The sequence below is a fragment of the Stegostoma tigrinum genome, chromosome 10 (genome assembly GCF_030684315.1).
Source record: "Stegostoma tigrinum isolate sSteTig4 chromosome 10, sSteTig4.hap1, whole genome shotgun sequence".
Classification (NCBI taxonomy): domain Eukaryota; kingdom Metazoa; phylum Chordata; class Chondrichthyes; order Orectolobiformes; family Stegostomatidae; genus Stegostoma; species Stegostoma tigrinum.
Window position 1 is genome coordinate 1,861,017 of NC_081363.1, and position 23,047 is coordinate 1,884,063.

Sequence of the window (23,047 nt, forward strand, 5' to 3'; positions counted from 1 at the left end):
GAACCGCACTCTCAGAGGGTCAGTACTGAGGAAGTGCCGCACTGTCGGAGGGTCAGCACTGAGGGAGTGCTGCACTATCAGAGGGTCAGTGCTGAGGGAGAACTGCACTATCAGAGGGTCAGTGCTGAGGGAGTGCTGCACTGTCGGAGGGTCAGTACTGAGGGAGAGCCACACTGTCGGAGGGTCAGTGCTGAGGGAGAGCCACACTGTCAGAGGGTCAGTACTCAGGGAGTGCCGTACTGTTGGAGGGTCAGTGCTGAGGGAGTGTTGCACTGTCGGATGGTCAGTGCTGAGGGTGCGCCGTACTGTCGGAGGGTCAGTGCTGAGGGAGTGGGCGCTGTTGGAGGGTCAGTGCTGAGGGAGTGCCGCACTGTCAGAGGGTCAGTACTGAGGGAGTGGGCACTGTCGGAGGGTCAGTGCTGAGGGAGGGCCGCACTGTCGGAGGGTCAGTGCTGAGGGAGGGCCGCACTGTCAGAGGGTCAGTGCTGAGGAGGTGCTGCACTGTCGGAGGGTCAGTGCTGAGGGAGTGGGCACTGTTGGAGGGTCAGTGCTGAGGGAGTTCCGCACTGTCGGAGGGTCAGTGCTGAGGGAGTGGGCACTGTTAGAGGGTCAGTATAGAGGGAGAACTGCACTATCAGAGGGTCAGTACTGAGGGAGTGCCGCACTATCAGAGGGTCAGTGCCGAGGGAGTGCCACACTGTCGGAGGGTCAGTGCTGAGGGAGGGCCGCACTGTCGGAGGGTCAGTGCTGAGGGAGGGCCGCACTGTCGGAGGGTCAGTGCTGAGGGAGGGCCGCACTGTCGGAGGGTCAGTGCTGAGGGAGGGCCGCACTGTCGGAGGGTCAGTGCTGAGGGAGGGCCGCACTGTCGGAGGGTCAGTGCTGAGGGAGGGCCGCACTGTCGGAGGGTCAGTGCTGAGGGAGGGCCGCACTGTCAGAGGGTCAGTGCTGAGGGAGTGCCGCACTGTCGGAGGGTCAGTGCTGAGTGAGTGGGCACTGTTGGAGGGTCAGTACTGAGGGAGAACTGCAATATCAGAGGGTCAGTACTGAGGGAGTGCTGCACTATCAGAGGGTCAGTGCTAAGGGAGCGCCACACTGTCGGAGGGTCAGTACTGAGGGAGCGCCACACTGTCGGAGGGTCAGTGCTGAGGGAGGGCCGCACTGTCGGAGGGTCAGTACTGAGGGAGCGCCACACTGTCGGAGGGTCAGTGCTGAGGGAGTGGGCACTGTCGGAGGGTCAGTGCTGAGGGAGTGGGCACTGTTGGAGGGTCAGTGCTGAGGGAGTGCCGCACTGTCGGAGGGTCAGTGCTGAGGGAGGGCCGCACTGTCGGAGGGTCAGTGCTGAGGGAGTGCCACACTGTCGGAGGGTCAGTGCTGAGGGAGGGCCGCACTGTCGGAGGGTCAGTGCTGAGGGAGTGCCGCGCTGTTGGAGGGTCAGTGCTGAGGGAGTGCCGCGCTGTTGGAGGGTCAGTACTCAGGGAGCGCTGCAGTGCCGGAGGCTCAGTGGAAGTGTATCAGTGTAAGGCAGTGTGTGCCTGTTTGAGGAGTTTGGGAGTGAGTGAGAGTTTGACGACTGCGTACGAGAGACTGCATGAAGCACGGTATGTGAACAAGTGAGAGTAAATGCAAGGGAAGCGAAGAGAGACAGGACATGGGAGTGTTAAGGAATGTATGTGCAAAAGATAAGGCTGAAGCATTCACAACAATCTTAGGCCAACAGTGCCGACTGGATGATCTATCTCGGCCTCCTTCAGTCGTCCCCAACATCAGAGATACCAGTCTTCAGCCAATTTAATTCTCTCTATGTGATATCAAGAAACAGTTGGAGACACTGGATACTGCAAAGGCTACAGGCCCTGACAACATTCCAGCAACAGTACTGAAGACTTGTGCTCCAGAACCTGCTGCTCCCCGAGCCAAGTGTTCCAGAACAGTTACAACATTGGTATATCCGACAGTGTGGAAAATTGCCCAGGTATGTCCTGCACACAAAAAGCAGGTCAAATCCAACCCGGCCAATTCCCGCCCCATCAGTCTCCTCTCAATCATCAGTAAAGTGATGGAAGGTGTCAGTAACAGGGCTATCAAGTGGCACCTGCTCAGCAATAACCTGCCCAGTGACGCCCAGTTTGGGTTCCGCGAGGGCCACTCAGCTCCTGACCCCATTACAGCCTTAGTTCAAACATGGAGAAAGGAGCAGAATTCCAGAGGGGAGGTGAAAGTGACAGCCCTTGATATCATGGCTGCATTTAACCAAGTGTGGCATCAAGGAGCCCAAGCAGAACTGGAATCAATGGATATTTGGGGGGGTGGGGGGTGCAAACGCTCCGGTGGCTGGAGTCCTACCTGATACATAAGAAGATGGTCATGGATGTTGAAGGTCAATCATCACAGCTCCGGGATATCTCTGCAGGAGTTCCTCAGGGTAGTGTCCTCGACCCAACCATCTTCAGCTTTTTCTTATTCATATTCGGGATGTGTGTGATGCTAGCTGTCCAGCATTTATTGCCCATCCCTAGTTGCCCATCTGCTTCCGTCCATCATAATGGGGATATTCACTAATGATTACACAACATTCAGCACCAGTCATGACTGTTCAGATATTGAAACTGTCCGTGTTCAAATGCAACAAGATGTGCGTAATATTCAGGCTTTGGTTGACAAGTTGCAAGTCACATTCGTGCCACACAAGTACCAGGCTGTGACCATCTCCAGTACGAGACAATCTAACCACTATCCCTTGACATTCTATGGTGTTACCATCACTGAATCTCCCACTATCAGCATCCTGGGGGTTACCATTGACCAAAAACTCAATTGGACTCACCACATAAACACAGGGGCTACAAGAGCCCAGAGGTTAGGAATACTGTGGCATGTGACTCACCTCCTGACTCCTCAAAGTCTGTCCACCATCAACAAGGCACAAGTCAGGAGTGTGAGGGAACACTCCCCACTTGCCTGGATGGGTGCACCCCCAACAACACTCAAGAAGCTTGACACTATCCAGGAAAAAGCTTAATTGGCACCACATCCACAAGCATCCACTATCCCCCCACTGACGCTCAATAGCAGCAGTGTGTACCAGCTACAAGATGCACTGTAGAAATTCACCAAAGACCTACAGACTGCACCTTCCAAACCCACGGCCACTTCCGTTTTATAGGATGTTACATACAGGGGAGCACTATCACCAGCAAGTTCTCCTCCCAGCCACTCACCACCCTGACTTGGAAATAGTCACAGTCACGGGGAAAATTTTGAAATTACATCCTTAAGGGCATGTGAGTCTGTGTGGACTGCAGCAGTTCAACATGGCTGCTCATCACCTCCTTCTGAAGGGCAATTCAGGATGGGCAATAAATATTGGCAAGCCAGCGACGTTCACAACGCACAAGTAAATTTTTAAAAGTGCAGGACAGCAAAAATCCAGGAGAGTGTAAATGTGTCTGAATGATTGCGAGAACGAGCAAGTCATTCACATTTGCAGCGATAATTGATAAATACACACCTTGACATCCATCTGTAGCATTGTTAAATGTCTGACAATTGTTTTTTTTTAATGTTCCGCTTTGTTTAAAAGAAGAAATCAGAAATGCTGCCAATTCTGATTGCATCAAATTCAGATTGTTGTGAGAAGGAGAGAGCTAAGGCAGTGCTTGGTGATTGAAATCCAATGCTGAATGGGGAATGACTCGTGTGATTTGGCTTTCGGCATAAGACATAGACATGGTCAGAGGCACGTGCCACATGTGGCTGACTCAACACTGACCCTCCACTGAAATAGGGCTTTGTTCAGCAAATACTCCCCCTGAGGAACGTGCATCCCGGTTAGTGGTCCTGTCAGTCCGGCCCCAAAATGGACACATCACACACACATTCCCTCCCGACAGATGAAAGTAACACTGCTTAAAGCTACAGATTGCTTTAGATGTGACAACAGGGGTAGGGAATACAAAAAGGAACGCATGTGTCAGGAACTAACTAACAGCGCAGGGCAGAGAGTAAACAGTCTGCAGCAGTTAATGCACAGAAAGAAATCTAGTGACAGGCGTCACTGGGGAGGTGCCTGGACCTGAAGAGCAATGTGCGCCCGCGGTAATGGGAAATGGATTTTGGAAAATAGAAAAATCAACTGTTTATGTGCAGTAAGTGTTCCCATTTACACGAGGTTAACAGAGAGTGAGTCACCAGCACAGAACACTCCCCTTCCCTGTCAGATAACATGCCGGGTGGCACATTTCTTCACCAACAGGGGCAAATCCCCACCAGTTTAGAACAGACTAAGAGAACGGGAACCCCCACTTTATCCAAACTCTTCAGCTTACTCACCAGTTCCTGCTACTCTTTTCAACCAAAAATAAATTCCCTCTACACTGTCCCCTCTCAAACACTCCCAGGGCAGGGACAGCACAGGGTTCGATGCACAGTAAAGCTCCCTCTACATTGTCCCCATCAAACATGCTCAGAAAGGGATAGCATGGGGTTAGATACAGAGTAAAGCTGCCTCTATACTGTCCCCATTAAACACTCCCAGGACAGGGACAACACAGGGTTAGATACAGAGTAAAGCTCCCTCTACACTGTCCCCCCATCAAACATTCCCAGGACAGGGACAGCACGAGGTTAGATGCAGAGTAAAGATCCCAATGCCACCATCTACAGGAGTAGTAAACAATGCACTGCTATACATTGCCATATACAGTTGAAGCAGTGCTGTATGGTGGTGATGGCTGTGTGTTCAGAGTTGATTTCCGGCTGTCCCCTCTTAGGAGTGGTCAACCTTACTGCACCTTGAGGTCTGAGATCCCTCAACGTGAGGGAGCCCTCAGGCTGTCCAACTCTGGCTCTTCATCATTCGAATTTAGCACTTCAGCCCTGCACTTGACACAAGTGTCATCGCTCACTCTGAAGACAAATGCCTTGTGTTAGATGCCAGCCAATTTGCATTAGGTCACAAATTTAAATCTCATTCCAACCCACTTTATGAAAAGCTCTCTTCTATTCTTTCCTTGATTGTGGCACCAGGCCCACTCCCCCTCCCAACATCGATCAAATGGAATGAGGCAACACAGGGCCGGCAGCTAAAAACAGAAAAGAAAATTCCACTTCGCAACATATTGATTGAGATAGAGCAGGGCCTTATCAGTAAATACGCAGCAAATTAAAGTGTGGAAATGACGTGCTCTCGATCGTAATGTGTTATTTGGAGGATGTATTCAGCTGCTTGCAACTTATTTTCCCCTGTTGATACAGAGAGAAAATTGAACAATTATATCTAACTCTGGCACCATCAGCTTTACTAGATTGCGCTGCTCTGTTTAATAAGGGCGAGCGAACCCCTGGTGAACATCACATCAAAAAGCTCACCTCCGCCATCATCTGAGTTCTCCGGGCTCCTGGGCCTCAGTCGGCTGCTGAGTGTAGGGGCAAGAAAGAGAAACAGGCAAAGTCAGATCAGAATCAGATGGAGACGGAGACTGTATCCAGCGTGGCTTCCAAACACAAGATTCTGAACAGAGATTAACACGTTCGAATTTCAGCACACTTCACATCATGCATTGATCAGTCCCACACAGGGCAAAATTGGTCACTCTCACCCAGACCCCGTCAGTCACTCTCACCCAGACCCCGTCAGTCACTCTCTCACCCAGATCCCGAAAGTCAGTCTCGTACCCAGACCCCGTCAGTCACTCTCACCCAGACCCCGTCAGTCACTCTCGTACCCAGACCCCGTCAGTCACTCTCACCCAGACCCCGTCAGTCACTCTCGTACCCAGACCCCGTCAGTCACTCTCACCCAGACCCCGTCAGTCACTCTCGAACCCAGACCCCGTCAGTCACTCTCTCACCCAGACCCCATCAGTCACTCTCTCACCCAGACGCCGTCAGTCACTCTCACCCAGACCCTGTCAGTCACTCTCACCCAGACGCTGTCAGTCACTCTCACACAGACCCCGTCAGTCACTCTCTCACCCAGACCCCATCAGTCACTCTCTCACCCAGACCCTGTCAGTCACTCTCGTACCCAGACCCCGTCAGTCACTCTCACACCCAGACCCCGTCAGTCACTCTCGTACCCAGACTCCATCAGTCACTCTCACAACCAGACCCCGTCAATCACTCTATCCCAGACCCTGTCAGTCACTCTCACATCCAGACCCTGTCAGTCACTCTCTCCCAGACATCATCAGTCACTCTCGTACCCAGACCCCATCAGTCACTCTCGTACCCAGACCCTGTCAGTCACTTTCACACCTAGACCCTGTCAGTCGCTCTCACACCCAGACCCTGTCAGTCACACTCACACCCAGACCCCGTCAGTCACTCTCACACCCAGACCCTGTCAGTCACTCTCACACCCAGACCCTGTCAGTCACTCTCACACCCAGGCCCTGTCAGTCACTATCTCACCCAGACCCCGTCAGTCACACACACATCCAGACCCCGTCAGTCACTATCTCACGCAGACCCCGTCAGTCACTCTCACATCCAGACCCTGTCAGTCACTCTCTCCCAGACCTCATCAGTCACTCTCGTACCCAGACCCCATCAGTCACTCTCGTACCCAGACCCTGTCAGTCACTTTCACACCCAGACCCTGTCAGTCACACTCACACCCAGACCCCGTCAGTCACTATCTCACCCAGACCCCATCAGTCACACACACATCTAGACCCCGTCAGTCACTCTCACACCCAGACCCCGTCAATCACTCTATCCCAGACCCTGTCAGTCACTCTTACATCCAGACCCTGTCAGTCACTCTCTCCCAGACCTCATCAGTCACTCTCGTACCCAGACCCCATCAATCACTCTCGTACCCAGACCGTCAGTCACTTTCACACCCAGACCCTGTCAGTCGCTCTCACACCCAGACCCTGTCAGTCACACTCACACCCAGACCCTGTCAGTCACACTCACACCCAGACCCTGTCAGTCACTCTCACACCCAGGCCCTGTCAGTCACTCTCACACCCAGACCCCGTCAGTCACACACACATCCAGACCCCGTCAGTCACTATCTCACGCAGACCCCGTCAGTCACTCTCGTACCCAGACCCCATCAGTCACTCTCGTACCCAGACCCCATCAGTCACTCTCGTACCCAGACCCCATCAGTCACTCTCGTACCCAGACCCCGTCAGTTACTCTCACACCCAGACCCTGTCAGTCACTCTCACACCCAGCCCTGTCAGTCAATATCTCACTCAGACCCCGTCAGTCACTCTCACACCCAGACCCCATCAGCCACTCTCATACAGAGACCCTGTCAGTCACTTTCACACCCAGACCCTGTCAGTCGCTCTCACACCCAGACCCTGTCAGTCACACTCACACCCAGACCCTGTCAGTCACACTCACACCCAGACCCTGTCAGTCACTCTCACACCCAGGCCCTGTCAGTCACTCTCACACCCAGACCCCGTCAGTCACACACACATCCAGACCCCGTCAGTCACTATCTCACGCAGACCCCGTCAGTCACTCTCGTACCCAGACCCCATCAGTCACTCTCGTACCCAGACCCCATCAGTCACTCTCGTACCCAGACCCCATCAGTCACTCTCGTACCCAGACCCCGTCAGTTACTCTCACACCCAGACCCTGTCAGTCACTCTCACACCCAGCCCTGTCAGTCAATATCTCACTCAGACCCCGTCAGTCACTCTCACACCCAGACCCCATCAGCCACTCTCATACAGAGACCCTGTCAGTCACTCTCACACCCAGACCCTGTCAGTCACTCTCTCACCCAGATCCCGTCAGTCACTCTCGTACTCAGACCTCGTCAGTCACTCTCACACCCAGACCCCGTCAGTCAGTCTCATACCTAGACCCTGTCAGTCACTCTATCCCAGACTCTGTCAGTTGCTCTCACACCCAGACCCCATCAGTTACTCTCAGACCCAGGCCCTGTCAGTCACTCTATCCCAGACCCTGTCAATCAGTCTCACATCCAGACCCCGTCAGTCACTCTCGTACCCAGACCCCATCAGTCACTCTCGTACCCAGACCCCATCAGTCACTCTCACCCAGACCCCGTCAGTCACTCTCATACCCAGACCCCGTCAGTCACTCTCTCAACCAGACCCCGTCAGTCACTCTCACCCAGACCCCGTCAGTAACTCTCTCACCCAGACCCCATCAGTCACTCTCGTACCCAGACCCCGTCAGTCACTCTCGCACCCAGACCCTGTCAGTCACTCTCACACCCAGACCCTGTCAGTCACGCTCGTACCCAGACCCCGTCAGTCACTCACGTACCCAGACCCCGTCAGTTACTCTCACACCCAGACCCTGTCAGTCACTCTCACACCCAGACCCTGTCAGTCACTCTCTCACCCAGACCCCGTCAGTCAGTCTCGTACCCAGACCCTGTCAGTCACTCTATCCCAGACTCTGTCAGTCACTCTCACACCCAGACCCCATCAGTCACTCTCAGACCCAGGCCCTATCAGTCACTCTATCCCAGACCCTGCTAGTCACTCTCACACCCAGACCCTGTCAGTCACTCTCGTACCCACACCCTGTCAGTAACTCTCACACCCAGATCCTGTCAGTCACTCTCACACCCAGACCCTGTCAGTCAATATCTCACCCAGACCCCGTCAGTCACTCTCACACCCAGACCCCGTCAGTCACTCTCACACCCAGACCCTGTCAGTCACTCTCTCACCCAGACCCTGCCAGTCACTCTCGTACCCAGACCCCGTCAGTCACACACACATCCAGACCCCGTCAGTCACTATCTCACGCAGACCCCGTCTGTCACTCTATCCCAGACCCTGTCAGTCACTCTCACATCCAGACCCTGTCAGTCACTCTCTCCCAGACCTCATCAGTCACTCTCGTACCCAGACCCCATCAGTCACTCTCGTACCCAGACCCCGTCAGTCACTCTCACACCCAGACCCTGTCAGTCACTCTCACACCCAGACCCTGTCAGTCACTCTCACACCCAGGCCCTGTCAGTCACTATCTCACCCAGACCCCGTCAGTCACACACACATCCAGACCCCGTCAGTCACTCTCACACCCAGACCCCATCAATCACTCTATCCCAGACCCTGTCAGTCACTCTCACATCCAGACCCTGTCAGTCACTCTCTCCCAGACCTCATCAGTCACTCTCGTACCCAGACCCCATCAGTCACTCTCGTACCCAGACCGTCAGTCACTTTCACACCCAGACCCTGTCAGTCGCTCTCACACCCAGACCCTGTCAGTCACACTCACACCCAGACCCTGTCAGTCACACTCACACCCAGACCCTGTCAGTCACTCTCACACCCAGGCCCTGTCAGTCACTCTCACACCCAGACCCCGTCAGTCACACACACATCCAGACCCCGTCAGTCACTATCTCACGCAGACCCCGTCAGTCACTCTCGTACCCAGACCCCATCAGTCACTCTCGTACCCAGACCCCATCAGTCACTCTCGTACCCAGACCCCGTCAGTCACTCTCGTACCCAGACCCCGTCAGTTACTCTCACACCCAGACCCTGTCAGTCACTCTCACACCCAGGCCCTGTCAGTCAATATCTCACTCAGACCCCGTCAGTCACTCTCACACCCAGACCCCATCAGTCACTCTCATACAGAGACCCTGTCAGTCACTCTCACACCCAGACCCTGTCAGTCACTCTCGTACTCAGACCTCGTCAGTCACTCTCACACCCAGACCCCGTCAGTCAGTCTCGTACCTAGACCCTGTCAGTCACTCTATCCCAGACTCTGTCAGTTGCTCTCACACCCAGACCCCATCAGTTACTCTCAGACCCAGGCCCTGTCAGTCACTCTATCCCAGACCCTGTCAGTCACTCTCACATCCAGACCCCGTCAGTCACTCTCGTACCCAGACCCCATCAGTCACTCTCGTACCCAGACCCCGTCAGTCACTCTCTCAACCAGACCCCGTCAGTCACTCTCACCCAGACCCCGTCAGTAACTCGCTCACCCAGACCTCATCAGTCACTCTCGTACCCAGACCCCGTCAGTCACTCTCGCACCCAGACCCTGTCAGTCACTCTCACACCCAGACCCTGTCAGTCACGCTCGTACCCAGACCCCGTCAGTCACTCTCGTACCCAGACCCCGTCAGTTACTCTCACACCCAGACCCTGTCAGTCACTCTCTCACCCAGACCCCATCAGTCACTCTCGTACCCAGACCCCATCAGTCACTCTCACCCAGACCCCGTCAGTCACTCTCATACCCAGACCCCGTCAGTCACTCTCTCAACCAGACCCCGTCAGTCACTCTCACCCAGACCCCGTCAGTAACTCTCTCACCCAGACCCCATCAGTCACTCTCGTACCCAGACCCCGTCAGTCACTCTCGCACCCAGACCCTGTCAGTCACTCTCACACCCAGACCCTGTCAGTCACGCTCGTACCCAGACCCCGTCAGTCACTCACGTACCCAGACCCCGTCAGTTACTCTCACACCCAGACCCTGTCAGTCACTCTCACACCCAGACCCTGTCAGTCACTCTCTCACCCAGACCCCGTCAGTCAGTCTCGTACCCAGACCCTGTCAGTCACTCTATCCCAGACTCTGTCAGTCACTCTCACACCCAGACCCCATCAGTCACTCTCAGACCCAGGCCCTATCAGTCACTCTATCCCAGACCCTGCTAGTCACTCTCACACCCAGACCCTGTCAGTCACTCTCGTACCCACACCCTGTCAGTAACTCTCACACCCAGATCCTGTCAGTCACTCTCACACCCAGACCCTGTCAGTCAATATCTCACCCAGACCCCGTAAGTCACTCTCACACCCAGACCCCGTCAGTCACTCTCACACCCAGACCCTGTCAGTCACTCTCTCACCCAGACCCTGCCAGTCACTCTCGTACCCAGACCCCGTCAGTCACACACACATCCAGACCCCGTCAATCACTATCTCACGCAGACCCCGTCTGTCACTCTATCCCAGACCCTGTCAGTCACTCTCACATCCAGACCCTGTCAGTCACTCTCTCCCAGACCTCATCAGTCACTCTCGTACCCAGACCCCATCAGTCACTCTCGTACCCAGACCCTGTCAGTCACTTTCACACCCAGACCCTGTCAGTCACACTCACACCCAGACCCCGTCAGTCACTCTCACACCCAGACCCTGTCAGTCACTCTCACACCCAGACCCTGTCAGTCACTCTCACACCCAGGCCCTGTCAGTCACTATCTCACCCAGACCCCGTCAGTCACACACACATCCAGACCCCGTCAGTCACTCTCACACCCAGACCCCATCAATCACTCTATCCCAGACCCTGTCAGTCACTCTCACATCCAGACCCTGTCAGTCACTCTCTCCCAGACCTCATCAGTCACTCTCGTACCCAGACCCCATCAGTCACTCTCGTACCCAGACCGTCAGTCACTTTCACACCCAGACCCTGTCAGTCGCTCTCACACCCAGACCCTGTCAGTCACACTCACACCCAGACCCTGTCAGTCACACTCACACCCAGACCCTGTCAGTCACTCTCACACCCAGGCCCTGTCAGTCACTCTCACACCCAGACCCCGTCAGTCACACACACATCCAGACCCCGTCAGTCACTATCTCACGCAGACCCCGTCAGTCACTCTCGTACCCAGACCCCATCAGTCACTCTCGTACCCAGACCCCATCAGTCACTCTCGTACCCAGACCCCGTCAGTCACTCTCGTACCCAGACCCCGTCAGTTACTCTCACACCCAGACCCTGTCAGTCACTCTCACACCCAGGCCCTGTCAGTCAATATCTCACTCAGACCCCGTCAGTCACTCTCACACCCAGACCCCATCAGTCACTCTCATACAGAGACCCTGTCAGTCACTCTCACACCCAGACCCTGTCTGTCACTCTCTCACCCAGACCCCGTCAGTCACTCTCGTACTCAGACCTCGTCAGTCACTCTCACACCCAGACCCCGTCAGTCAGTCTCGTACCTAGACCCTGTCAGTCACTCTATCCCAGACTCTGTCAGTTGCTCTCACACCCAGACCCCATCAGTTACTCTCAGACCCAGGCCCTGTCAGTCACTCTATCCCAGACCCTGTCAGTCACTCTCACATCCAGACCCCGTCAGTCACTCTCGTACCCAGACCCCATCAGTCACTCTCGTACCCAGACCCCGTCAGTCACTCTCTCAACCAGACCCCGTCAGTCACTCTCACCCAGACCCCGTCAGTAACTCTCTCACCCAGACCTCATCAGTCACTCTCGTACCCAGACCCCGTCAGTCACTCTCGCACCCAGACCCTGTCAGTCACTCTCACACCCAGGCCCTGTCAGTCACGCTCGTACCCAGACCCCGTCAGTCACTCTCGTACCCAGACCCCGTCAGTTACTCTCACACCCAGACCCTGTCAGTCACTCTCTCACCCAGACCCCGTCAGTCAGTCTCGTACCCAGACCCTGTCAGTCACTCTATCCCAGACTCTGTCAGTCACTCTCACACCCAGACCCCATCAGTCACTCTCAGACCCAGGCCCTATCAGTCACTCTATCCCAGACCCTGCTAGTCACTCTCACACCCAGACCCTGTCAGTCACTCTCGTACCCAGACCCTGTCAGTAACTCTCACACCCAGATCCTGTCAGTCACTCTCACACCCAGACCCTGTCAGTCAATATCTCACCCAGACCCCGTCAGTCACTCTCACACCCAGACCCCATCAGTCAGTCTCGTACCCAGACCCTGTCAGTCACTCTATCCCAGACCCTGTCAGTCACTCTCACATCCAGACCCCGTCAGTCACTATTTCACGCAGACCCCGTCAGTCACTCTCGTACCCAGACCCCATCAGTCACTCTCGTACCCAGACCCCCTCAGTCACTCTCGTACCCAGATCCCGTCAGTGACTCTCGTACCCAGATCCTGTCAGTTACTCTCACACCCAGACCCTGTCAGTCACTATCTCACCCAGACCCCGTCAGTCACTCTCACACCCAGACCCTGTCAGTCACTCTCTCATCCAGACCCTGTCAGTCACTCTCTCATCCAGACCCTGTCAGTCACTCTCGTACCCAGGCCCCGTCAGTTACTCTCACACCCAGACCCTGTCAGTCACTCTCACACCCAGACCCTGTCAGTCAATATCTCACCCAGACCCTGTCAGTCACTCTCGTACCCAGACCCTGTCAGTCACTCTCGTACCCAGACCCTGTCAGTCACTCTCGTACCCAGACCCTGTCAGTCACTCTCACACCCAGACCCCGTCAGTCACTATCTCACCCAGACCCTGTCAGTCACTCTCACACCCAGACCCTGTCAGTCACTCTCGTACCCAGACCCTGTCAGTCACTCTCGTACCCAGACCCTGTCAGTCACTCTCACACCCAGACCCTGTCAGTCACTATCTCACCCAGACCCTGTCAGTCACTCTCACACCCAGACCCTGTCAGTCATTCTCTCACCCAGACCCCGTCAGTCACTCTCACACCCAGACCCTGTCAGTCACTCTCTCATCCAGACCCTGTCAGTCACTCTCTCATCCAGACCCTGTCAGTCACTCTCGTACCCAGGCCCCGTCAGTTACTATCTCACCCAGACCCTGTCAGTCACTCTCACACCCAGACCCTGTCAGTCACTCTCGTACCTAGACCCTGTCAGTCACTCTATCCCAGACTCTGTCAGTTGCTCTCACACCCAGACCCCATCAGTTACTCTCAGACCCAGGCCCTGTCAGTCACTCTATCCCAGACCCTGTCAGTCACTCTCACATCCAGACCCCGTCAGTCACTCTCGTACCCAGACCCCATCAGTCACTCTCGTACCCAGACCCCGTCAGTCACTCTCTCAACCAGACCCCGTCAGTCACTCTCACCCAGACCCCGTCAGTAACTCGCTCACCCAGACCTCATCAGTCACTCTCGTACCCAGACCCCGTCAGTCACTCTCGCACCCAGACCCTGTCAGTCACTCTCACACCCAGACCCTGTCAGTCACGCTCGTACCCAGACCCCGTCAGTCACTCTCGTACCCAGACCCCGTCAGTTACTCTCACACCCAGACCCTGTCAGTCACTCTCTCACCCAGACCCCATCAGTCACTCTCGTACCCAGACCCCATCAGTCACTCTCACCCAGACCCCGTCAGTCACTCTCATACCCAGACCCCGTCAGTCACTCTCTCAACCAGACCCCGTCAGTCACTCTCACCCAGACCCCGTCAGTAACTCTCTCACCCAGACCCCATCAGTCACTCTCGTACCCAGACCCCGTCAGTCACTCTCGCACCCAGACCCTGTCAGTCACTCTCACACCCAGACCCTGTCAGTCACGCTCGTACCCAGACCCCGTCAGTCACTCACGTACCCAGACCCCGTCAGTTACTCTCACACCCAGACCCTGTCAGTCACTCTCACACCCAGACCCTGTCAGTCACTCTCTCACCCAGACCCCGTCAGTCAGTCTCGTACCCAGACCCTGTCAGTCACTCTATCCCAGACTCTGTCAGTCACTCTCACACCCAGACCCCATCAGTCACTCTCAGACCCAGGCCCTATCAGTCACTCTATCCCAGACCCTGCTAGTCACTCTCACACCCAGACCCTGTCAGTCACTCTCGTACCCACACCCTGTCAGTAACTCTCACACCCAGATCCTGTCAGTCACTCTCACACCCAGACCCTGTCAGTCAATATCTCACCCAGACCCCGTCAGTCACTCTCACACCCAGACCCCGTCAGTCACTCTCACACCCAGACCCTGTCAGTCACTCTCTCACCCAGACCCTGCCAGTCACTCTCGTACCCAGACCCCGTCAGTCACACACACATCCAGACCCCGTCAATCACTATCTCACGCAGACCCCGTCTGTCACTCTATCCCAGACCCTGTCAGTCACTCTCACATCCAGACCCTGTCAGTCACTCTCTCCCAGACCTCATCAGTCACTCTCGTACCCAGACCCCATCAGTCACTCTCGTACCCAGACCCTGTCAGTCACTTTCACACCCAGACCCTGTCAGTCACACTCACACCCAGACCCCGTCAGTCACTCTCACACCCAGACCCTGTCAGTCACTCTCACACCCAGACCCTGTCAGTCACTCTCACACCCAGGCCCTGTCAGTCACTATCTCACCCAGACCCCGTCAGTCACACACACATCCAGACCCCGTCAGTCACTCTCACACCCAGACCCCATCAATCACTCTATCCCAGACCCTGTCAGTCACTCTCACATCCAGACCCTGTCAGTCACTCTCTCCCAGACCTCATCAGTCACTCTCGTACCCAGACCCCATCAGTCACTCTCGTACCCAGACCGTCAGTCACTTTCACACCCAGACCCTGTCAGTCGCTCTCACACCCAGACCCTGTCAGTCACACTCACACCCAGACCCTGTCAGTCACACTCACACCCAGACCCTGTCAGTCACTCTCACACCCAGGCCCTGTCAGTCACTCTCACACCCAGACCCCGTCAGTCACACACACATCCAGACCCCGTCAGTCACTATCTCACGCAGACCCCGTCAGTCACTCTCGTACCCAGACCCCATCAGTCACTCTCGTACCCAGACCCCATCAGTCACTCTCGTACCCAGACCCCGTCAGTCACTCTCGTACCCAGACCCCGTCAGTTACTCTCACACCCAGACCCTGTCAGTCACTCTCACACCCAGGCCCTGTCAGTCAATATCTCACTCAGACCCCGTCAGTCACTCTCACACCCAGACCCCATCAGTCACTCTCATACAGAGACCCTGTCAGTCACTCTCACACCCAGACCCTGTCTGTCACTCTCTCACCCAGACCCCGTCAGTCACTCTCGTACTCAGACCTCGTCAGTCACTCTCACACCCAGACCCCGTCAGTCAGTCTCGTACCTAGACCCTGTCAGTCACTCTATCCCAGACTCTGTCAGTTGCTCTCACACCCAGACCCCATCAGTTACTCTCAGACCCAGGCCCTGTCAGTCACTCTATCCCAGACCCTGTCAGTCACTCTCACATCCAGACCCCGTCAGTCACTCTCGTACCCAGACCCCATCAGTCACTCTCGTACCCAGACCCCGTCAGTCACTCTCTCAACCAGACCCCGTCAGTCACTCTCACCCAGACCCCGTCAGTAACTCTCTCACCCAGACCTCATCAGTCACTCTCGTACCCAGACCCCGTCAGTCACTCTCGCACCCAGACCCTGTCAGTCACTCTCACACCCAGGCCCTGTCAGTCACGCTCGTACCCAGACCCCGTCAGTCACTCTCGTACCCAGACCCCGTCAGTTACTCTCACACCCAGACCCTGTCAGTCACTCTCTCACCCAGACCCCGTCAGTCAGTCTCGTACCCAGACCCTGTCAGTCACTCTATCCCAGACTCTGTCAGTCACTCTCACACCCAGACCCCATCAGTCACTCTCAGACCCAGGCCCTATCAGTCACTCTATCCCAGACCCTGCTAGTCACTCTCACACCCAGACCCTGTCAGTCACTCTCGTACCCAGACCCTGTCAGTAACTCTCACACCCAGATCCTGTCAGTCACTCTCACACCCAGACCCTGTCAGTCAATATCTCACCCAGACCCCGTCAGTCACTCTCACACCCAGACCCCATCAGTCAGTCTCGTACCCAGACCCTGTCAGTCACTCTATCCCAGACCCTGTCAGTCACTCTCACATCCAGACCCCGTCAGTCACTATTTCACGCAGACCCCGTCAGTCACTCTCGTACCCAGACCCCATCAGTCACTCTCGTACCCAGACCCCCTCAGTCACTCTCGTACCCAGATCCCGTCAGTGACTCTCGTACCCAGATCCTGTCAGTTACTCTCACACCCAGACCCTGTCAGTCACTATCTCACCCAGACCCCGTCAGTCACTCTCACACCCAGACCCTGTCAGTCACTCTCTCATCCAGACCCTGTCAGTCACTCTCTCATCCAGACCCTGTCAGTCACTCTCGTACCCAGGCCCCGTCAGTTACTCTCACACCCAGACCCTGTCAGTCACTCTCACACCCAGACCCTGTCAGTCAATATCTCACCCAGACCCTGTCAGTCACTCTCGTACCCAGACCCTGTCAGTCACTCTCGTACCCAGACCCTGTCAGTCACTCTCGTACCCAGACCCTGTCAGTCACTCTCACACCCAGACCCCGTCAGTCACTATCTCACCCAGACCCTGTCAGTCACTCTCACACCCAGACCCTGTCAGTCACTCTCGTACCCAGACCCTGTCAGTCACTCTCGTACCCAGACCCTGTCAGTCACTCTCACACCCAGACCCTGTCAGTCACTATCTCACCCAGACCCTGTCAGTCACTCTCACACCCAGACCCTGTCAGTCATTCTCTCACCCAGACCCCGTCAGTCACTCTCACACCCAGACCCTGTCAGTCACTCTCTCATCCAGACCCTGTCAGTCACTCTCTCATCCAGACCCTGTCAGTCACTCTCGTACCCAGGCCCCGTCAGTTACTCTCACACCCAGACCCTGTCAGTCACTCTCACACCCAGACCCTGTCAGTCAATATCTCACCCAGACCCTGTCAGTCACTCTCGTACCCAGACCCTGTCAGTCACTCTCGTACCCAGACCCTGTCAGTCACTCTCGTACCCAGACCCTGTCAGTCACTCTTGTACCCAGACCCTGTCAGTCACTCTCACACCCAGACCCCGTCAGTCACTATCTCACCCAGACCCTGTCAGTCACTCTCACACCCAGACCCTGTCAGTCACTCTCGTACCCAGACCCTGTCAGTCACTCTCGTACCCAGACCCTGTCAGTCACTCTCACACCCAGACCCTGTCAGTCACTATCTCACCCAGACCCCGTCAGTTACTCTCACACCCAGACCCTGTCAGTCACTCACACCCAGAGTCTGTCAGGCAAGGAAGGAGCTCAAAAATGGTCTGAGGAGAGCCAGGAGGGGGCACGAGAAAGGCTTGGCAGAAGGAATCCGGGAAAACACAAAGGCATTTTACACTTACGTGAGGAATAAGAGAATGGTCAAAGAAAGAGTAGGGCCGATCAGGGATAGCATAGGGAACTTGTGTGTGGAGCCTGAGGAGCTAGGGGAAGCCCTAAATGAGTTTTTTGCTTCTGTCTTTACGAAAGAATCGAACTGTGTAGTGAATGAAACCTTTGAAGAGCAGGTGTGCATGCTGGAATGGATAGAGATAGAGGAAGCTGATGTACTGAAAATTTTGTCAAACATTAAGATTGACAAGTCGCCAGGCCCGGATCAGATTTGTCCTCGGCTGCTTTGGGAAGCGAGAAATGCAATTGTTTCGCCACTTGCGAAGATCTTTGCATCCTCGCTCTCCACTGGAGTCGTACCTGAGGACTGGAGAGAGGCAAATGTAATTCCTCTCTTCAAGAAAGGAAATAGGGAAATCCCCGGCAATTATAGACCGGTAAGTCTCACGTCTGTCGTCTGCAAGGTGTTAGAAAGGATTCTGAGGGATAAGATTTATGACCATCTGGAAGAGCATGGCTTGATCAAATACAGTCAACACGGCTTTGTGAGGGGTAGGTCATGCCTTACAAACCTTATCGAGTTTTTTGAGGATGTGACTAGTAAGGTTGATGAGGGTCGAGCTGTGGATGTGGTGTATATGGACTTCAGTAAGGCATTTGATAAGGTTCCCCATGGAAGGCTCATTCAGAAGGTCAGGAGGAATGGGATACAGGGGAACTTAGCTGCTTGGATACAGAATTGGCTGGCCAACAGAAGACAGCGTGTGGTAGTAGAAGGAAAATATTCTGCCTGGAAGTCAGTGGTGAGTGGGGTTCCACAGGGCTCTGTCCTTGGGCCTCTACTGTTTGTAATTTTTATTAATGACTTGGACGAGGGAATTGAAGGATGGGTCAGCAAGTTTGCAGACGACACAAAGGTCGGAGGTGTCGTTGACAGTGTAGAGGGCTGTTGTAGGCTGCAGCGGGGCATTGACAGGATGCAGAGATGGGCTGAGAGGTGGCAGATGGAGTTCAACCTGGATAAATGCGAGGTGATGCATTTTGGAAGGTCGAATTTGAAAGCTGAGTACAGGATTAAGGATAGGATTCTTGGCAGCGTGGAGGAACAGAGGGATCTTGGTGTGCAGATACATAGATCCCTTAAAATGGCCACCCAAGTGGACAGGGTTGTTAAGAAAGCATATGGTGTTTTGGCTTTCATTAACAGGGGGATTGAGTTTAAGAGTCGTGAGATCTTGTTGCAGCTCTATAAAACTTTGGTTAGACCGCACTTGGAATACTGCGTCCAGTTCTGGGCGCCCTATTATAGGAAAGATGTGGATGCTTTGGAGAGGGTTCAGAGGAGGTTTACCAGGATGCTGCCTGGACTGGAGGGCTTATCTTATGAAGAGAGGTTGACTGAGCTCGGTCTCTTTTCATTGGAGAAAAGGAGGAGGAGAGGGGACCTAAGTGAGGTATACAAGATAATGAGAGGCATAGATAGAGTCGATAGCCAGAGACTATTTCCCAGGGCAGAAATGGCTAGCACGAGGGGTCATAGTTTTAAGCTGGTTGGTGGAAAGTATAGAGGGGATGTCAGAGGCAGGTTCTTTACGCAGAGAGTTGTGAGAGCATGGAATGCGTTGCCAGCAGCAGTTGTGGAAGCAAGGTCATTGGGGTCATTTAAGAGACTGCTGGACATGCATATGGTCACAGAAATTTGAGGGTGCATCCATGAGGATCAATGGTCGGCACAACATTGTGGGCTGAAGGGCCTGTTCTGTGCTGTACTGTTCTATGTTCTATGTTCTAATATCTCACCCAGACCCCGTCAGTCACTCTTGTACCCAGACCCTGTCAGTCACTCTCACACCCAGACCCTGTCAGTCACTCTCTCACCCAGACCCCGTCAGTCACTCTCATACCCAGACCCTGTCAGTTACTCTCACACCCAGGCCCCGTCAGTCAGTCTTGTACCCAGACCCTGTCAGTCACTCTATCCCAGACCCTGTCAGTCGCTCTCACACCCAGACCCCATCAGTCACTCTCAGACCCAGACCCTGTCAGTCACTCTATCCCAGACCCTGTCAGTCACTCTCACATCCAGACCCCATCAGTTTCTTTCACACCCAGACCCAGTCAGTCACTCTATTCCAGACCCTGTCAGTCACCCTCACACCCAGACCCTGTCAGTCACTCTCACCCATACCTCATCAGTCTCTCTCACATCCAGACCTTGTCAGTCACTCTCACCCAGACCCTATTGGTTACTCATACACACACAGGCCGTGTTGGTCACTCTCACAGAGATATTATTGCTAAAAGTGGTTCAGATGGTATTTTTCTACTATATGTGGGGCAGTTTTGACAAAGCAGACCCTGTCAGTCACTCTCACCCAGACCCTGTCAGTCATTCTCACACGCAGACCCTGTCAGTCACTCTCACACCCAGACCCTGTCAGTCACTCTCACACCCAGACCCTGTCAGTCACTCTCACATCCAGACCCTGTCAGTCGCTCTCACGCCCAGACCCTGTCAGTCACTCTCACATCCAGACCCTGTCAGTCGCTCTCACACCCAGACCCTGTCAGTCACTCTCACCCAGACCCTGTCAGTCACTCTCACATGCAGACCCTGTCAGTCACTCTCACCCAGACCCCGTCAGTCACTCTCACACGCAGACCCTGTCAGTCTCTATATGTGGGCAGTTTTGACAAAGCAGACAGGGTCAGATTCCATTCAAACAGAATGGAAGAGGGATAGACATGAAAAGGCAGAGGGGGAAAAGAGAGAGAGAGATAGACAGAGATAAGAGACGCATAGTGCTAGGGAAAATAAGTGAAAAGCAGTCAGAAATTCAAAGACCGAGAAAACAGCTAAAAAAAGTATAACGAGGGCAACAGAAATACATAAGGATAGAGATACATAGAGAGAGAATACTAAAAGAGAGGAAAACAGAAGACAGAGGTTGACAGAGATAAAAACGTGATAAAGAAGGTATGGAAGAGGCAAAGACAGCAGTGGAGAGAGGGATGACATAAGTGGGCGAAGTGCGGACAGAAAGATTTACAGCGAGAATGAGACAGAATATTGGTCAGCAAGAACACCACAGAACAATGCATGATGTCTCATTTGAAGGATTTCATTTTCCGAAAGCAGCATTCTCTCAGTCCTTTGCTGCGTTTCTGTATTCAAGTCAAAGAGTGGATCTCAAGTTCACAAACTTCCAACTCAGAGGGATAGCACTGGTCCAGAGCTGGCACTGTTGGGGAGGCAGTGACAGAAACACGGTGTTGAGGATGGACTCATTGGACTGTTGGGAGCATTGGTTATCTCAGGAATTGGGAGATCAGCTGTTTGGGTGGAGCTGGATACAACATTGAACATTGATCATTGCATTACATTTCATTACAACTTTGAAAATACATGTGGATGGGTACATGAATAGGAAGGATTTTTGGAGGGATCTAGGCCAAATGTTGAAAAACGGGACAATATGAGAGTGGGATGTCTGGTCAGTGCGGATGAGTTGGAGTGGATGACCCTATGTGTACAGTCTGCAGTTCATTGTGAGGAACTCACACAAACCTGCTAAAGCAGAGGAACGGGGGTTTAGTGATAATGACAGTCCAGAGACAGTACGTTCCTGTTAGGGTGAAGGGCGAGGCTGGGAGGTGCAGTGAATGCTGGATGATGAGAGAAGTTGAGGTTTTAGTCAAGAAAAAGGGAGAAGGACATGTCAGATATAGAAAGCAGAGGTGGAGTGAATCCCTAGAAGGGTATAAAGGCTGTAGAAGTATATTGAAGAGGGTAATCAAGTGAGCAAAAAGGGAATATGAAATAGCTTTGGCAAACAGGGTTTGGGGGAATCCAAAGGGATGCTACAAACACATGAAGGACAAAAACGTAACTAGGGACAGAACAGGGCCCCTTAAAGATCAGCAACGCAGGAACTGCAGGAGATGGGGGGAGACACTAAACAAGTATTTTGCATTAGTGCTTACAATGGAGAAGGATATGGAATATATAGAACGTGGGGAACTAAATACTGACATCTTAAGATAACATCCATAGACAAAGGAGGAGGTGCTGGATGTCCTAAAACACAATAATGTGGATAAATCCCTGAGATCTGATCAGGTGCACCTGAGAGCTCTGTGGAAAGACAGTGACGAGGTTACTGTCCCCTTGCTGAGATATTGTATCATTGACAATCACCGGTAAGGTGCCGGAAGATTGGAAGTTGGCTAATGTGGTGCCACTATTGAAGAAAGGTGGTAAGGAAAAGCCAGGGAACTATAGACAGTGAGCCTGGCATCAGGGCTGGGCAAGTTGCTGGAGGGAATCCTCAGGGACAGGATTTACACGTATTTGGAAAGGCAAGGACTGATTAGGGACAGTCAGCAAGGTTTTGGTGCGTTGGAAATTGTGTCTCACTAACTTGATGGAGTTTTTTGAAGAAATAACGAAGAGGATTAATGAGGGCAAAGTGGTGGATATGATCTTTATGTACTTCGTAAGGCATTCAACAAGGTTCGTCACGGTAAACTGGTTAGTAAGGTTAGATTGCGTGGAATACAGGGAGAACCAGCCATGTGGATACAGAACTGGCTCAAAGATAGAAGACAGAGAGTAGTGATGGAGGGTTGCTTTTTAGTCTGGAGGCCTGTGACCAGTGAAGTGCCATAATGATCGGTGCTGGGTCCACTGGTTTTCGTCATTTAGATAAATGATTTGGATGTGAGCATAGCAGGTAGGGTTAGTAAGTTTGCAGGTGGCACCAAACTTTGAGGTGTCATGGGCGGTGAAGAAAATTACCTCAGAGTACAACAGGATCCTGATCAGGTGGGCTAATGGGCCTATTTTAGATAAATGTGAGGGGCTGCGTTTTGGAAAGGTAAATCAGGTCAAGACTTATACAATTATTGATAAGGTCATGGAGAGTGTTGCTGCGCAAAGAGGCCTTGGAGTGCAGGTTCACAGTTCCCTGAAAGTGGAGTCACAGGTAGACAGGACAGTGAAGAAGGCATTTGGTACTCTTGCCGTTATTGGTCAGTGCATTGAGTGTAGAAGTTGGGAGGTCATGCTGCAGCTGTACAGGACATTCGATAGCTTACTTTTGGAATACTGCTTTCAATT

The 23,047-nt window shown here is 53.6% G+C and overlaps 1 protein-coding gene across 2 annotated transcripts in view; it reads right to left on the minus strand.

The window, feature by feature from the left end:
* LOC125455886 (intraflagellar transport protein 43 homolog B) overlaps positions 1-23,047 on the minus strand; it is a 112,375-nt gene that overhangs the window by 11,247 nt on the left and 78,081 nt on the right. Inside the window, exon 5 of one of the 2 annotated variants that reach the window (XM_059648889.1) lies at positions 5,368-5,411. In XM_059648889.1, the coding sequence (XP_059504872.1) occupies positions 5,368-5,411 (44 nt within the window). Of the gene's footprint in view, positions 1-5,367; positions 5,415-23,047 lie in introns of both variants that reach the window. The other variant, XM_059648888.1, reaches the window with a different exon arrangement.